General features: G+C 39.9%; 2 protein-coding genes across 9 annotated transcripts in view; one reads left to right on the top strand and one right to left on the bottom strand.

Annotated features, from left to right (window-relative positions):
• The window catches only part of TAF1D (TATA-box binding protein associated factor, RNA polymerase I subunit D), a 51,626-nt gene that overhangs the window by 10,556 nt on the left and 23,824 nt on the right, over positions 1–17,246 (bottom strand). For 7 of the 8 annotated variants that reach the window (XM_080643084.1, XM_080643080.1, XM_080643078.1 and 4 more), the window contains exons 1-5: positions 4,730–4,948; positions 2,930–3,057; positions 2,267–2,651; positions 412–587; positions 41–101 (exon numbers count right to left, since the gene is read on the bottom strand). In XM_080643084.1, the coding sequence (XP_080499210.1) occupies positions 41–101; positions 412–587; positions 2,267–2,651; positions 2,930–2,988 (681 nt within the window). In that variant the 5' untranslated portion in view covers positions 2,989–3,057; positions 4,730–4,948. Of the gene's footprint in view, positions 1–40; positions 102–411; positions 588–2,266; positions 2,652–2,929; positions 3,058–4,729; positions 4,949–17,246 lie in introns of those variants that run through there. The other variant, XM_080643079.1, reaches the window with a different exon arrangement.
• The window catches only part of LOC308234012 (ester hydrolase C11orf54 homolog), a 14,727-nt gene continuing 9,664 nt past the window's right edge, over positions 12,184–17,246 (top strand). Inside the window, exons 1-2 of the mRNA XM_080641189.1 lie at positions 12,184–12,560; positions 14,831–14,929. Of these exons, the coding sequence (XP_080497315.1) occupies positions 12,506–12,560; positions 14,831–14,929 (154 nt within the window). The 5' untranslated portion in view covers positions 12,184–12,505. The remainder of the gene's footprint in view (positions 12,561–14,830; positions 14,930–17,246) is intronic.

The following is a 17,246-nucleotide window of genomic DNA, read 5'->3' as shown; positions in this document are numbered from 1 at the left end:
ACACCCTCCCAAAAGGAAATAGAATAAAAATGTCACTTACCACCAATTTGATATCACATTCATCATCATGTTCAAGATTTGTAGCAACCTCATCCTCTTCTCTGCAATATTCAAAATATCAGATGACTAAATCCTCTAGAACCCAATTAATAGTATATTATATAATTATTACAAACAAAATAGCAATACTAGCCAAGGAGGAAAATTACATTGTCATGCATAACACCCAAAATTGGCTCTCATGTGCCAAGCTCATAGAGCTCAACTGTAATAACCCAAATGGCCTACTGTATCTTTGCTACCATCATTATTAAAGTATGATCAAATTAAAAGCATAAGGATGAATGAGCATTAACATTAAAAAACATTTGATAAAACGTATGACCAAAAATTTGACATGATTACACTTACACTGACTCTTCAATAGGAGAGATCGATCCATCGTCATCCAAGTATTTATATCTACGACTATCAAGGTCTTCTTTTTCTAAATCTTCACCAACATTCATCTGATTTAAGGATTCCTTGAGGTGGTATTCATACTTCAGTTTTTCAAGGTAGTTGAAAAATCCTCTTGCCACTGCTTGCTGCAAATGAGAAAAAAAATCACAGCCTTACAAAATACTTCCCTCCATCCCTCAACAGAGGCGTGTTCCAAAACAGCAAGGACCCCCTTACCAAAAGAGCTCTCAGTGATCTTGATTTAACTATTCTGCCATATGCAACTCATGTAATACAACAAATGCTGACTGTAAAAAGAACTCACTGCTACCTAGAAAATTATCAAACTTACCAAAGTTGGTACAACCAAGAACAAATCTTGTGTTGTTTGGGAATTACTAAAGACTTAAATGCAGATAAACAATCTTTTAACCCCCACCCGAGGTTATTTTTCTATTGCTTTTAAATAAATAAGGGTGGGTGTGTGTGGGGGAGAAACATCAATGTGAGAAACACGTGAATTGGTTGTCTCCAGCATGAGCCCTCACCTGCAACTTAAGTACATGCCCTTGCCCAGGAATCAAACCTGCAACCCAACCCTTCAGTGTACGAGCCAGCCAATGCTCTAACCACTTTAATCAAGCCATCCAGGGTGCACATAAGCAAATTTTGGGGGCTTTATTATAATCACCTTAAGACATAGGTTAACTGCCAGGCTGGCATGGCTCAGTGGTTGAGCGTGGACCTATGAACCAGGAGGTCGCAGCTTCAATTCCTGGTCAGGGCACATGCCTGGGTTGCAAGCTCCAGTAGTTGGTGTGCAGGAGGCAGCCAATCAATGATTCCCTCTCATCATTTGATGTTTCTCTTTCCTCACTGAAATCAGTATTTTTTTTAAAAAAAAGTTAATATTGCCGAAACCGGTTTGGCTCAGTGGATAGAGCGTCGGCCTGCGGACTGAAGGGTCCCGGGTTCGATTCCGGTCAAGGGCATGTACCTTGGTTGCGGGCACATCCCCAGTGGGAGGTGTGCAGGAGGCAGCTGATCGATGTTTCTCTCTCATCAATGTTTCTAGCTCTCTATCCCTCTCCCTTCCTCTCTGTAAAATATCAATAAAATATATTAAAAAAAAAAAGTTAATATTAATCCCCTCCAATCAGAATTTAAATCAAGCAATTAAAAATTAACTATGCAAACATTAAATCAAATACAGTAGAGCATACTGCTATGTACTAGGCATTTATCAGGCAATTATGTCAGAAATTGAATGCTCACTGCCGAAACCGGTTTGGCTCAGTGGATAGAGCGTCGGCCTGCGGACTGAAGGGTCCCGGGTTCGATTCCGGTCAAGGGCATGTACCTTGGTTGCGGGCACATCCTCAGTGGGAGGTGTGCAGGAGGCAGCTGATCGATGTTTCTAGCTTTCTATCCCTCTCCCTTCCTTTCTGTGAAATATCAATAAAATATATTTAAAAAAAAAAAAAAATTGAATGCTCACTATCAATAAGAAAATGAAACCTACTAAAATCACTGAACACAAAAGGAGTGTTGTTTTTTTTGGGGAGGGAGGGGATTTGACCTACGTTACAATTAGGAACCATTTGAGTTTTTGGGATGTTAAAAACCTGACAGGATGAGATCAAGGGATTTTACAGGAACAGCCTTGGAGCACTTCATATACAGGTATAGTCACTAAATACACTCGTGAAAATTTCACCTAGTAGCCAAGTGAAGTTTGAACTGAAGTCTGGTACATCTAAATTCTAAATGACCAGCACACCAATTCAGGCACTTTAACTATGGGTCCCCACATACCCTAACTCACCTCAAAGGTTAAAATTTTTCTCCAAGGTAATGGTTTTCTTCCATTCTCTGACTCTACAAATGGGAACTGAGGTCTTTTAACTTTAAGTTGTTTCTTACTTATTTGTGACCTACTGTTTTTCCTTCCTTTTGGTCTTCCCTTTGGTCTTCCTGTTGGCTTATATTTCCTCTTTTTACGTTTCTTTGGTTTCTTTTTCTTGAATCTTTCAAAAATAGCTTTTAAAGTCAATGGTCTTGGTTCTATAGATGAGTCACTGGATGAATCTCTTGCTTGAACACTTTCAAGTGAATGAACACATTTCCTGATAGGATTTCTTTGCCTCCGTTTAGGTGAGGAAGGAACACATTGTGTTTTAAATAAGCTGCTACCAGAGGAAGAGCTATCACTAGGGAAAAAAAGGGGGGGAAAATTAAGGTATCCTCTTTATATGACTGAATGCTTATTACCAGTAATGTACGTTTCTTCCAAGGACAGAAGCAGGAAAACCTGCTCAGGTTTGTATAAACCAGGTTTTTCTATTCTTTCCTAATCCTTGAAAATTACCTTTACCACCACTCCTTATCTACAAGGATTTATGCTTTCCCGGTAATTCAAGTAATCATCAACTCTATTGTCTTCTAGTGAAAATCTGGCAGTTGCCGTTGATATAAAAAAAGGACTTACTTTTGATTTTCAATTTCCATAGCTGAATCAGATACTGTCATGTAGTCCGGAGAATCCATTCCTGATATCTTCTTCCAGTCTGTCTTGAAATTGTTATTCCTCACTTGTTCTTTGCTTTCACCAAATTTCTGACAACGTAAAATACAGTACATATGTCTAGTTTCCCCGAACAAGTGCCAGCACAAACAGCTAGTATCCAAGCAATGCAAAATTTGATGCAGATTATGTCATTATATGTAAATTAAGGCACAATCATTTACAAGGCCATTCATATTTATGTAGGAACCTTCCATTTCAAATAAAAAATTCTAAAATCTAGAAATCTTATTGATGGGTTGTATCTTTCAGTTGTGCCTCTAATGCTATCCAGTGGAGTAAGATTCTAGAAAATGTCATCCCCCAAAAAAATATCAAACATCTTTCCAATAACAGGAAAAAATGTAATTTTATCATTAGTCATTTAGTAATATGCACTCAATGGCCCAAAAGCCATTTTCCAAAAGCAGATGGGAACAAAGCAAGCCTCAGTATACCAGGAAAAATAATTTACTCTCAGTCCATCACACCATTTTTAAACTCCTGGTCTGGGAATTCCATTTGTGGCTTTTCCCATTCATACTGATTCAACAGAATCACTATGAAACCTCTTTCTTAGTATACCTTTTTGTTACTATAGTGTTATTAATTTAAAAGTTCTGAATTCTCTCTCAAAATTCAATGAGGCGACTGGACTATTAACACTGATGTCCTTTATCTTCCTTTTTCAAAAAATTCCTTGAAGATTTTACAGTAGTTTTGGGAAATAATTTAAAATTAAAAATAAAGCCCAGCCAGGGCTGACTCACTTATGAACCAGGAGGTCCCGGTTCCATTCCCAGTTAAGGGCACATTCCCTGTGGTGCAGGCTCCATCCCCAGTAGGGGGTGTGCAAGAGGCATTGATGTTTCTATCCCTCTTTCCCTCTCCCTCCCTCTCTGAAATGAGTAAAATACAACTTTTAAAAAAGTAAAATTAAATTAAGGATGAAAAATTAATATTGGTTCGCTCTTACAGAGTATGTCATCATTCCTCCACTTTTGCATTTTTCAGTGTTTAATATACTTGACAATGACCAATGAGTAAAGATGAAAGTTATCTTAAAATTAATATAAAGGTATTTCAAATAATGGGCAATCAATAAGGTCACATATATCTTAGATTTTCCAAAATGTCCAATGGACTCACATAGTAATTTCATAGTTTTATTGTAGTTTGAATGCAAAAGCAGACTATGTCATGAAATGCTCAAAAATAAAATTCAACAAAATTGGGTCCAACGGCACTGATGGTATACCTGAGGTTAACATTTTTTTTAAATGTTATTAGGACATTCTCAGAATAAAGTGTAATTAACTCAAGTCAGTTTCTGAAAATTATTTAGAAAGCATTTCTGAGTGTCCCTTACTCAGAAATTCGGCGAGGCCACATGGCATGATAGTGCACTCCCCCGGCGCGAACAAAGCCTCTCTAACCACTATCTGACCTTGGGGTGACTATCTCAGCAAACACCTGAACTCAGGCACAGAAAATGGCCTAAGCATTACCTGGTATTTATCAGCCCAGAACACCTGTACTTGTATCATCTACAACTCGATCACACTCACTATAATTGTGGTTTGTGTGCCTCCACCCTCAGGCGCGACTGCTTCGGCTCGAACCTCCCGAGCATCGCGGGGGGTGGGGGGGGGGGGGCCGGGGAAAGCTAGAGGTGCACCCCGTCCCTCAACCACCAGGCCCGGATGGCATTGTCCTCTTTCTTACCCGTGTAAGTCAGCAGACGGCTTGCCCCACCAAGCACCGGCTCGGTAAGGGCCTCAGCTGCGCGCTCGCCACCCGCAACCCAGGCCTGGGAAGTCTGCATCCAGGAACAGCCCAACCTCAGCGGTAACACAAAATAACCGCCGACCTCCGCCAAGTGCGCGGAGGAAAAGACTGAGCCAACCGCGAGACCTAGTTAATAGTGGGCCAAACTCTCGCGATAACAGTTTAGCTCCGGAAAGAACGCGAGAGGCGGGAGTAGGGGAAGCGCCGCTTTGGTGGCCACGGAGGGAGGAGCGATTACAAGTGGGCGGAGCCTGAACTCCTAACCCAGAGGAGGCGGAGTTGCCTGAGGCAGGGTTTAGGTGCAGGCTTCCCTAACCGATTAGGTAAGTGTTATAGCCAAGAACATTTAGGCAAATGACAGAAAGAAATTGTGCGGCCAAGTGAACAGAAAGGGTGTGAAGTGCGAGGAAACAGCCTGGTTTGTTTCCGGTGGTCTCGCATTTGCAGATCTGGCGTCCAGGGCGTGGGTGAGTGGGTGTGTATGGTCCTAGTGTTGTCGGATTATGTCTACTTTTGCCTTCAAAAATCTCTTCTGTGTTAAACTGAAAGGATCTTGCTTTGACTGTCACTCAAAATATGGAACCTTTGTACTGGAACCAGTGTTACTGCGTAGGGCACCCAGTTCTCTCCACCTTTGGACTTTGTTAGCTCTTTAAGTCTAAAGTGGGGTCAGCCTCCCAGGAGTTGGTTAACATATCACTGGAGATAAGTTCATTTTCTCATCTCCCCCCCCCCCACCCGCTTAGTTCCCGAGTATTAACATAAACCAGTTTAGAAACCAGCTTAGTTTTGTTAGGGCTTCTTCCCCAAAGCAGTCACAAAACGGAATAAGCTAGTCTGATTTGTGCATTTTCAGACCTCTTGTGTCATATGATAAGCCAGTAAACCTGTCTAGTCTTAGTTTAGTTAGTGTCATCTCAAGATTGGGCAGACCTAGAAGGTAATCTGGTCTATTCACTCAGTTTTGTTCCAAATAATGAACAATTCCAAGCATAAAAAGTCTGATCCTGTGGGCATGTCCAGTCTATGAAATACTGTGAGCTCCAGGACAGGTATGGCTTTCCCATCCACTGCCGTATTAGGGAGCACTGGGCATGTAGTTTGTAAGGCTCATTACAAAATGAAAATGCAGGGTCACTTGTTCAAAAATCGGGAAAAGTATCGTTAAAGGTCCTAAAATGTAAGCTGTGAAATGATCATGCTTTGATTGCCACTCAAAATATGGAACCTTTGTACTGAATAGAAGCCAGTGTTACTATGTAGCAGACCCAAATATAAGCTCTTCCTTTCTTCTGTAGTATCTCTTTTGACCTGTCATGGTGTTTTAATTAATAATATTAATTTGCTATTAATTATTGATAGCATTATTAATCATGCTATTAAATATTAATTATGCTATTATTTATTAGCATTCATTTGCTATTTAATTCACTGTAAGAAAAATTTTAAGTTTACATTAACATGATTTTTACCATTGTGCAATTCCAGTTTTAAATCTATAATAATAAAAGCATATATGCTAATTACACCGGACACCCTTCCGGACGAACCTGGGACTGCAAGGACTGCAAGGGAAGCCCGGGTCCCGGGTGCCAGAGGGAAGCCGGTGGCAGCAGCCGGGGGATGGAAGGCCTACTCTTGCACGCATTATGTGTATCGGGCCTCTAGTACAAATATAAGAACATTTGTTAAATCATTTGCAGAATCATTGAAATTTCACAATTTGTATTTCATAATGCATGCAAGCATCTACTGTTCTTACTAGAACAGCAGAAAATGCATGAGACAAACTCACCTGTATTTATTTTACTTCCTTAATTACACTCTACCAATACTATGGAACCCAGGGACTTTGAGTCCCACTAAACCCCATGGATCATGGGTCCACCAGAATTCTATGCTTACCCAGCTTCACAAATACTTCATGTGAAAGGGGTTAATTAGGAATGATGGTGGGCATGCACACTGCACCTCTCTTCTCTCATTCCATGCAAGCTCCATTGCCCTATCAGTCTCAAACAAAAGTTCAAATGTAAAATGACAACAATTAAACCAAGTGCCATTCTGAGCATATGGTCTTGTGTAGCTACACTAGTTATACACACATAAAGCCAGCTCTGTCCCAGGGCCTTGAGTCTGGTACATTGTAAATGTTGAATAAATTGAGACTGAACTTACTACGCCAGTTGTTTACTAGGTACTTGGAACGGTTTTAAAAAAAGGAACAGGGCAGAATGGAATCACTTTTGCTAAGCCCCTTCACCAAACCCAAACTTAATAACCTAATTGCAGTTTCAGTCTCTCCCAGGTAAATGTTAAACCAATCCATCTAGAACCGTGGTCGGCAAACTGCGGCTCTCGAGCCACATGTGGCTCCTTGGCCCCTTGAGTGTGGCTCTTCCACAAAATACCTGGGTGAGTGTATTTTGAAGAAGTTGCGTTAGAAGAAGTTTAAGTTTAAAAAATTTGGCTCTCAAAAGAAATTTCAATCGTTGTACTGTTGATGATATTTGGCTCTGTTGACTAATGAGTTTAGAATATCCAGATCAAAATTAGTCAGGTAATCTGCTTGATAACAACCCTCCTGTCCTTTCACCCTAAAAGAATAGGACTTGGCCTAAAAATAATCCTTTCTTTTCTTTTGCTAATAACTTGTCTGCCACACCCTTCTGACTAGAAAAACCTTCCATTTATGTACCATCTCTCGGAGTGCCCTTCTAGTTACTGGATGGGATGCTGCCTGGTTCACAGATCTCTTAATAAAGCCAATTAGATCCTCAAATTTACTCATTTGAATTTGTTCTTTTATAGAAGTCAGATGTGAGAAACAGCCCTATCTTTAAAGAGGTGACGGTGTGGAGCGGGGGGGGGGGGGGGGAGGGGGGAGGGGTGTGCAAAGCAAACAGATCATCATAGGTATCCTCTGAATGCTGTAAGATCACTCAATACAAATGCTTCCTTATTGTGAGCTGAAATGTGTCATTCCTTCACTGGTTAACTGGCATAAGTGATGAGTACTGGCTTTGCAGTGTGTTAGCTTTGGCTTGAATTCTGTTTCTGCCACTTATAATAGCTGTGTGGTGTCAGGTAAGTACTGTATTCTTTAGCCAATTCCCTCTTATGAAATGAGGACATCAACATGGTTGTAAGAGGTTTTGAGAGAATGTCTGTAAAGTGCCTAACATAGTGTCTGGTACATGAAATGCAGTTAATAAATAGTTATCAGCTTGGTTACCATAGTCAGGCGTCCTCAAACTGTGGCCCGCCGAGGACATTTAGCCGGGTGCCGCTGCCTGTCCTGCTTAGCAGCCGACTCGTCCCGGGCCCACAGTGCGCATAGGAATTTGTTCATAGTTTTTTTTTTTTAAACTATAGTCCGGCCCTCCAATGGTCCGAGGGACAGTGAACTGGACCCCTGTTTAAAAAGTTTGAGGACCCCTGCTAGCTCATTCACCTATTTAGATATTGTTTCTGCAGTTCCATTTATCCAACTGGTTCCTACTAGTATTTCTGTTCCCATCTATAGACCCTACTTCTGGTCCACTGACTCTCAGCAATGGAGTATGAAAGGTAAATGCTGTGTGCCACCATATGGCCCACAGCTGTCCTGGAGCCACTCTGAGTTTATAGCAGAACCTTTCTATCCCTTTCTCTCATCACCCCTCCAACTCCCACTTAAACACTTATACACACACTACCATGCTGCCTTCTGGGCTGTTGGCTTGACTGAAGTTCTACATTTTTAAACCATTTATTCAGGCTATAACCCCCCAGGGTTGGACTTTCTATTTTGGTGAAAAAGTAAACCAAAAAAACTGACCTTTTTAAAGATAGTAAAGCATGTAAAATTAGGATATATTTGAATTTAAACTTGAGTCATTATTATTTGTACTAGAAGCAAAAATATCTAGAGCCCTGACCGGTTTGGCTCAGAGGACAGAGCGTCGGCCTGTGGACTGAAAGGTCCCAGGTTCGATTCCGGTCAAGGGCATGTACCTTGGTTGCGGGCACATCCCCATTAGGGGGTGTGCAGGAGGCAGCTGATCGATGTTTCTCTCTCATCGATGTTTCTAACTCTCTATCCCTCTCTCTTCCTCTCTGTAAAAAATCAATAAAATATATTAAAAATATATCTAGAATGCTTTATTATCCTCATTATAAATAAACTAGAGGCCCGGTGCATGAAATTCATGCACGGGGCAGGGTGGTGTCCCTCAGACCAGCCTGCACCCTCTCCAATCTGGGACCCCTTGAGGGATGTCCAACTGCCCATTTAGGTACAATCCAGGACTGCTGGCTCCCAACCACTCGCTTGCCTGCCTGCCTGATTGCCCCTAACTGCTTCTTTTTTTTTTTTTTTTTTTTTTTTTTTTTTTTTTTTTTTGTTTAAATATATTTTATTGATATTTTACAGAGAGGAAGGGAGAGGGACAGAGAGCTAGAAACATCGATGAGAGAGAAACATCGATCAGCTGCCTCCTGCACACCTCCCACTGGGGATGTGCCCGCAACCAAGGTACATGCCCTTGACCGGAATCGAACCCGGGACCCTTCAGTCCGCAGGCCGACGCTCTATCCACTGAGCCAAACCGGATTCGGCTGCCCCTAACTGCTTCTGCCTGCTAGCCTGATCACCCCCTAACCACTCCCCTGCCAGCTTGATCGACACCTAACCTCTCCCTTGCCAGCCCAATTGCCCCTAACCGTCCTCCCCTGCAGGCCTGGTCGCCCCCAATTGCCCCTCCCCTGCTGGCCCAGTCACCCCTAACTGCCCTCCCTTGCCAGCCTGGTCACCCCTAACTGCCCTCCCCTGCCGGCCTGGTCACCCCTAACTGTCCTCCCCTGCTGGCCTAGTCACCCCTAAATGCCCTCCCTTGCCAGCCTGGTCACCCCCAACTGCCCTCCCCTGCCAGCCTGGTCGCCCCCAACTTCCCTCCCCTGCAGGCCTGGTTGCCCCTAACTGTCCTCCCATATAGGCCTGGTCACCCCTAACTGCCCTCCCTTGCCAGCCTGGTCGCCCCTAACTGCCCTCCTCTGCAGGCCTGATCCTCCCCAACTGCCCTCCCGTGCTGGCCTGGTCACCCCCAACTGCCCTCCCCTGCAGGCCTGGTCACCCCTAACTGCCCTCCTCTGCAGGCCTGATCCCCCCCAACTGCCCTCCCCTGCCGGCCTGGTCACCCCCAACTGCCCTCCCCTGCAGGCCTGGTCACCCCTAACTGCCCTCCCCTACCGGCCTGGTTCCCCCCAACTGCCCTCCTCTGCCAAACCGGTCACCCCTAACTGCCCTCCCCTACAGGCCTGGTCTCCCCCAACTGCCCTCCCCTACAGGCCCGGTCGCCTCCAACTGCCCTCTTCTGCCAGCCCCATCACCCCTAACTGCCCTCCCCTGCAAGCCTGGTCCCTCCCAACTGCCCTCCCCTGCCAGCCATCTTGTGGCAGCCATCTTTGACCACATGGGGGCAGCCATCTCGTGTGTTGGAGTGATGGTCAATTTGCATATTACTCTTTTATTAGATAGGATTATATTAATTGAGCAGATTTTGACATGTTCTTAATTAGTACTTGCTGGGCATATGGAAAGAAAGTATGATGTTAACACTTGGAAAATCTAGGTGAAGAGTATACAGGAATTATATGTATTTCTGTCCATCTGAAATTATTTCTAAAGAAAAAGTTAAAATGTCTAATTCTTGAGCAATTATAGATTATTCACTTAAAAATATGTTTGAGGCCCTAGCCGGTTTGGCTCAGTGGATAGAGCTTTGGCCTTTGGACTGAAGGGTCCCGGGTTCAGTTCCGGGCAAGGGCACATGCCCGGGTTGCGGGCTTGATCCCCAGTGTGGGGCATGCAGGAGGCAGCCAATCAATGATTCTCTCTCATCATTGATGTTTCTATCTCTCTCTCCCTCTCCCTCTATGAAATCAATAAAAATATATTTTTTAAAAATATGTTTGATCTGTTGATTCTGCTTCTCTCTGTGCACATGTTTCATTCTCTCGCAGGTTGTCTTCTTGTGGCAGGAATTATGGGTGCTGACAGTTCAAAGCCTACATCCCACTGGTCAGTGGTAAAAAAACAATAGATATTCTCTTTCTGACCTGATATATATACCAAATCTCACTAAAGACGCAGATTATAAAATATATATATATATATGTTTGAGATCATTGAATTATAATTATATAGAACTTGAGGCCCATTATCAACAGTTTATCTTTTATTTGGGAAGAAACAAGAATATGCTTATTAATTAAAATATAATAAAAGTTGGTATTTGATCAAGTACTGAAATAAATGTCAAGTTCTAATTGTATGCAATAGCATATTTGTGGGAGATGTGTAGTTTGAAATTATCATCAAAACTAAAAATTCAGTTTATAAGAAACCCGGGACCCTTTGGAAAAATTAAAAAGGAACTGCTTTTGAAAGAATTTTTCCAGTGCTGCAGAAGGACCACCTTTCACTTACTGAGTAAGCATGTAACTAGCAGAGACTATTCAGATTAATGAGCTTTTCCATTAACAGTTTTAATGCGAGTTCCAACAGTGCTCTTAGAGACACCTTCAACTTTTGCCTTTGTTCCTTGTTGCAACTGGCCTAGACTGGGATTTCCTGCCCACCTTACTACTTTCATTCGTTTCTTTTGCCTTCATTTTATTTATCTCCCTCTGCTTGCACACTTTATCACCTGAGCATTTGAGGTAAGACACTAATTTCTGTGTACATATGCTTACTTATTATAAAATATACTTAGCATATATTTTAAAAATATCAAATTATAATTGGTTAGATTTTTATCAGAATAATTAAACATTGAAGCTGTTTACTAAGAAAGTATGTTTATTTGTAAATGAAAATTTGAATTTCAAAAGCTAATCATTAACAGGAGTTTATTTCTCTTAGTAATTTAAATTTTATTTTTTTAAAGTGATAATCTAAGAAACTTGTTTAATTTTTAGCCTAAATGTCAAATATGGAATAGAAAACACAAATGATCTACTATATAGAAGTACTTGAGCATTCTGTATTGTTATGTACAACCATTTAATTATTTCATAAAGCTTAATAACTACTTTTTGTTTCAGGACTCGTAGTCCTTAGCCCAACCATTAGAAAACCCCATGTTCATTCCAGGTCTATGACTAAAGAAAATGAACCCTGTGACGTCTTGGTTTGCCATTTCTTGTCTATTTTAAATGTCACTTATATAAAGTATCAGTATTAAAAGAGATTACTTGGACATTTTGTCACTGGGAATATTGAATACTAGAGGTTGTGATTACCTTTCTTTTATTTATTTTTATTGATTTTATATATTTTTTTTATTGATTTCAGAGAGGAAGGGAGGGGTAGGTAGAGAGAGAGAGAGAAACGTCAATGATGAGAGAGAATCATTGGTTGGCTGCCTCCTGCATGCCCGCTACTGGGGATTGAGCCCAGCCACAAGCTGGGCCTGTGCCTTGACAAGGAATCAAACCCTGACCTCCTGATTCATGTAGGTTAATGCTCAACCACTGAGCCACACCGAATGGGCATGGCTGCCTTCCTGTGAGAACAGAAACCTAATGCCCTGTTGCCCTCTTTATATAACTGAACTCTTAATGTTCATTTCCAGAGCAGCAGCTATTTGTGCTTGGTGCCCTGTGAACTCCTATGATAATTAGCCTACAGTAGTTTTATTTGTGCATCCTCACACGTGAAGAAGTAAGAAAATGGCCTGTGCTGAGTATTCTTTTCATATGCCAAGTCTAGAGGAACTTGTTGGAGGTAAGTACAATACTTAAAAGTTTTTTAAATTATTCTATGGAAAAAACAAAAATATTATTTACGCAATGGTACTTTCAATACAGAACTTGTTTTCCTTTTCAGTACCTGTACTATACTATTTTTATTGAGAGTCCAAAATTCTGGCCCTCAAAAAAAAATTAAACTCACTATTTGAAGATTCTTGATCATTTTACAGAATGAAAATAAATATAATAATCTACATTTAAGGTTTAAGGGTGTGTGGTGCTCAAAGAATTACACAATTTTGCTTTATTAACTTTTTATCAGTTATAGTATTCTTTAAACATATAACCTACTGTGGTGTATTTATCAGGTTCCCAATATACTATTCCCAACCCCATATGACAGACTACCAATGAACTTGCTTGCTTATATGTTTCTGTCTCCATGTATTTTTAAGTATTTCACCTTGTTCAAACAAGAATTTAAGACAGCTTCACAAGATAAATTAGGCAAGATATAAAAGAAAAAGAAAAATAGGAATATAAAATGAAGACAGAATAATTTTTTAATGTGTTTTTATTGATTTTTAGAGAGAGAGGAAGGGAGAAGGAGAGATAGAAACATCGATAAGAGAGAAACACCATTGGGCTGCCTCCTGCATGCACCCCTACTGGGGATTGAGCTTGCATCCCAGGGTATGTGCCCTGACCAGGAATCGAACCCACCACCTCTTGTTTCCTTGGTCGATGCTCAACCACTGAGCCATGCTGGCTAGGCGAAGACAGAATAATTAATCTGAAACTGGAGAGCCTGTCAGAATGCTAACATTTGTTTGACAGCCTTTAGGTTGTATTCTTATGGTAACTCTAAAACCTAACCTTATTTCTCACAATATCTGTCCTGGTAGTTCCTCTGTCCCTCTGATAAGGTTGAAGTCAAAAAGTGGACTCATATTTTACTTGGTTGTGGCTCTCTTATACCTTCCTATTTTTTCCCCAAAACTGAATAGCAGCTCATAAACAATTTGTATTGCTAGTACTCTTTGCTTGTATTTCTTTTCTATCAGTCTGATATGACAGGACAGCTGAGGCTAGATTTAGGATGTCTTCTTGCTTTTTAGAGACTGATTCTACAAGTCTTAAACTAATGGTTGACACTACTTTCAGAGAAATTTTTATAAGGTCTTTTCATCCTTAAAAGTATATTGCTCTTAGATTTATAACATTGAGACATCTATGTTTGCTTTTTTTTTTAAAACCTTCACCCAAGGATATGTTTTTTATTGATTTTAGAGAGAGGAAGAAACATCAGTTGGTTGCTCCCATACGCACCCCAACCAGGGGTTGAACTCACAATCTGAGTATGTGCCTTGACCAGCAATTAAACCCAGCCACCTTTTGGTATATGGGATGGTGCTCCAACAGAGCCACACCAGCCAGGGCACTTTTTTATTGAATTATAATATATCTATAGTAAAGTACACTAAAGTGTACAGCTTGATGAATTTTAATGTATTTATACCCATGTCACTACCATCAAGATCAAGATATAAAATATTTCCAGCCTTGCAGAAAGCTCCTTCATGTGCTTTCCCAGTCAATATCTGTACCCAAGAGGTAACTTTATTTTTTATTTAGTTTTTAAAATATATTTTATTGATTTTTTACAGAGAGGAAGGGAGAGGAATAGAGAGCTAGAAACATCAATGAGAGAGAAGCATTGATCAGCTGCCTCCTGCACACCCCCTAATGGGGATGTGCCCGCAACCAAGGTACATGCCCTTAACCGGAATCGAACCTGGGACCCTTGAGTCCGCAGGCCGACGCTCTATCCACTGAGCCAAACCAGTTAGGGCCAAGAGGTAACTTTAGTGATCCGTTTTTTAAATACATCATATAGTATTATACTCTTCTGTGTCTTGTCTTTCTCAACCTGTAAGCTTCAAGGAAGTTGTTGCATGTAATTGCTTACTTTCTATCAGTTTAAATATTTACATTTCAGTATGTCTTTGGAATCCTCTCCCCAAAAGAAAGGTAGTCCTCATCTGAGTGCAGTGTTTTCTCCTCAGTGGTTTATAATCACTATGATTTATACTGGTATTTATGTGTCTGAGTCTACATGATATCTTGTGATTGACTATGTGTCTAATGTCGAATTGTATTCATTAATAATATCCCTTCCCCCTGTTTTTTAATTACACAAGTTTAGATTAGAAGTGCGACACACACAAAAGTTGAGGGAAGATTTGATATGTGGTGACAAATTTTTACCTCATGGTAAGTAATCGCTTTCCTTGTCTGTATTAGTCCTGCAGAAGGGGCTAAAGGATAACTTTGCTGCTGTGCAGGTCTCTGTAGTTGATTGCCCTGATTTGACTAAGGAGCCATTTACCTTTCCTGTAAAAGGTAAGCAATTTTTGCTATTAACTTTTTTTTTTTCAGTCCTAATCTTTTTATGAAACCAGAATGATTTTTAAGGATTAAGGATTATTTTAAAGTATCTACAGATAAAGATATTGTTTCAACTTTTAGACTAAATTGTACTTAATTTCTATGCTTACTGTTTTCTTATGTTGGTCAAATATCATTTTGTATTCTTGTGGAAAGATGGTGTGTTTTATGTACTTTTGTAACTTACATAATAAATATTTAGTAGGCTAGAATCCTTGCTATTACATGAGAATTTTTTTTTGAGAATTTTTTTTAAAGTGGTCAAGTGACTGTTATGGAAACTTACTTAAATATTTATTTATTTATTTATTTATTTATTTATTTATTTATTTATTCAAGATGTGAAGAGAACTTAAAAACCTTGTATTTGAATCATCTCCTAAATACTTATATCCTTCAACAAATTTTCCAAGTGCTCATCCAGCTCATGTTTAAAGTGAAAGTAATAGCCCTAGCCAGTTCAGCTCAGTGGATAGAGCGTCAGCCTGCTGACTGAAGGGTCCCGGGTTCAATTCCAGTGAAGGGCACATGCTCGGGTTGCGGGCTTGGTCCCCAGTTGGGGCCTTGCAGGAGGCAGCAAATCAATGATTCTCTCTCATCACTGATGTTTCTCTCTCCCTGTCCCTTCCTCTCTGAAATTAATAAAAAATATATTAAAAAATAAAATGAGAATAATAATTACTTAATTATTAATTATTATTAAAAGGAAATTAATATTGTGGAGTAAATAGAATTTGACAGAGAGTATGATAGATACCTATATCTGATGTCTTAATTTTTACAATAACACTGCAAGGTAAGTACTAGCCCTCGTTTATAGATGTGAAAACTGAAGCAGGATTCAAATCTAGGTCTGCTTCTAAAATACAACTTTCTCCTGCTATACCCTACTGTGATGAAAAATTTGAAGATAAACACTAATATTCATTCACTCTTTTAGTATGCAACTGACATCTTTGTTAAAAAATAGTTTTACATGAAAGTCCTGAACTCTAGTTCTTTCCCTGCCACATCAGATTTCATTACCCTGGGAAAGCTAATTAATGTACCTGAGATTCATGGGGGATTTAAATGTCCTTTTGGGGGGGGATCTTTCCAGTTTAAACAGTCTTTGATTTTAAGTAGACCTGTAAATTCTAGAAGTTTTGTGTGCCAGATGGCTATTTATCTTCATACCTTGAAAGCATTTAGTGCAATGCTTTTTTTATAGCTATGTTTCTTACAATTTTTAGGTAATACATTCTCGCCCAATTAAAAAACATCAAATAAATTAAAAATCAGAAACCACAGAGGGTACAAATTAATCTTAATTCTGTCATCCGAAGGGTAATACTTTGAACAAGAGGTTTCTGGTCAATAATTTGTGAATCTTTAAATTACAATATTAAGGAAGTCAGATATATATATATGACCTTTCATAAACATAGTTAGGCACTTTCTACATGAACTGATCTTGCTCATGTCCCTGGTGACCTTGGTATGTTTACTAGCATTATTTGATCTCTACATACTTCATACTTTTTGTCCATTGTTACCTGACACACTCTCTCCCCTTGGTTCTCCCCTCTCCTTTTTTCTTTTGCCTCGTCTTTCTTGGTGCCTTTCCTACCTCTGTGACGTTCTTTTCTTCCTCATTTTTCCTGATTTCTTCTCTTTCTAACAGACTCTTAAATTTGGATGTTTTCCAGAATTCTTTTCTCAGCCTCTTCTTATTCTGTACAATCTCTCTCGAATTTTCCATTTACCCCTGTGGTTTTAATGACTACTTGGATACAACAACTTTGAAATCCGTACATGTCGCCTAGATCTCTTTTTTGTTGTTGTTTTTAGCTGTGGATCAATAATTCCAACTGTCATTTATAGGACATCTCCACCTATATATGCTAAAGACAACTTGAGGTCAACATGTCTAAATTTTAACTCATCATAATTGCCTATTCTTTCTTTGTTCTTTTTCTTAATTTTCTTTCCATCTCTACAAGTCACCATTTTTAGCCATTACTTGTCTTTTCTCTGAACTACTAAAATAGTACTCTATTGGTGGTTTCTCTAAACTTCAGCATTACTGTCACTTATGATAAAGAGTCTTATCCATGAGTAATTTTTGCTGGTCCCATGGAAAACATGTACAAAATAGCTAATTATAAATGTAACCTAAAAGAACTGTGTACATCTACCATATGCATAGCTGAAGAAACAGAGCAATTATATCTACTTTACTGTGTAATGCTGTTAGTATGAAACTGATGAAACTACTTTTTCTCAGACAAAA

Source organism: Plecotus auritus, assembly GCF_963455305.1.
Source record: "Plecotus auritus genome assembly, chromosome: 9".
NCBI classification, from domain to species: Eukaryota; Metazoa; Chordata; class Mammalia; order Chiroptera; family Vespertilionidae; genus Plecotus; species Plecotus auritus.
The sequence above is the reverse complement of the archived record's forward strand: the minus strand, read 5'-3'. Positions and strand labels throughout refer to the sequence as shown.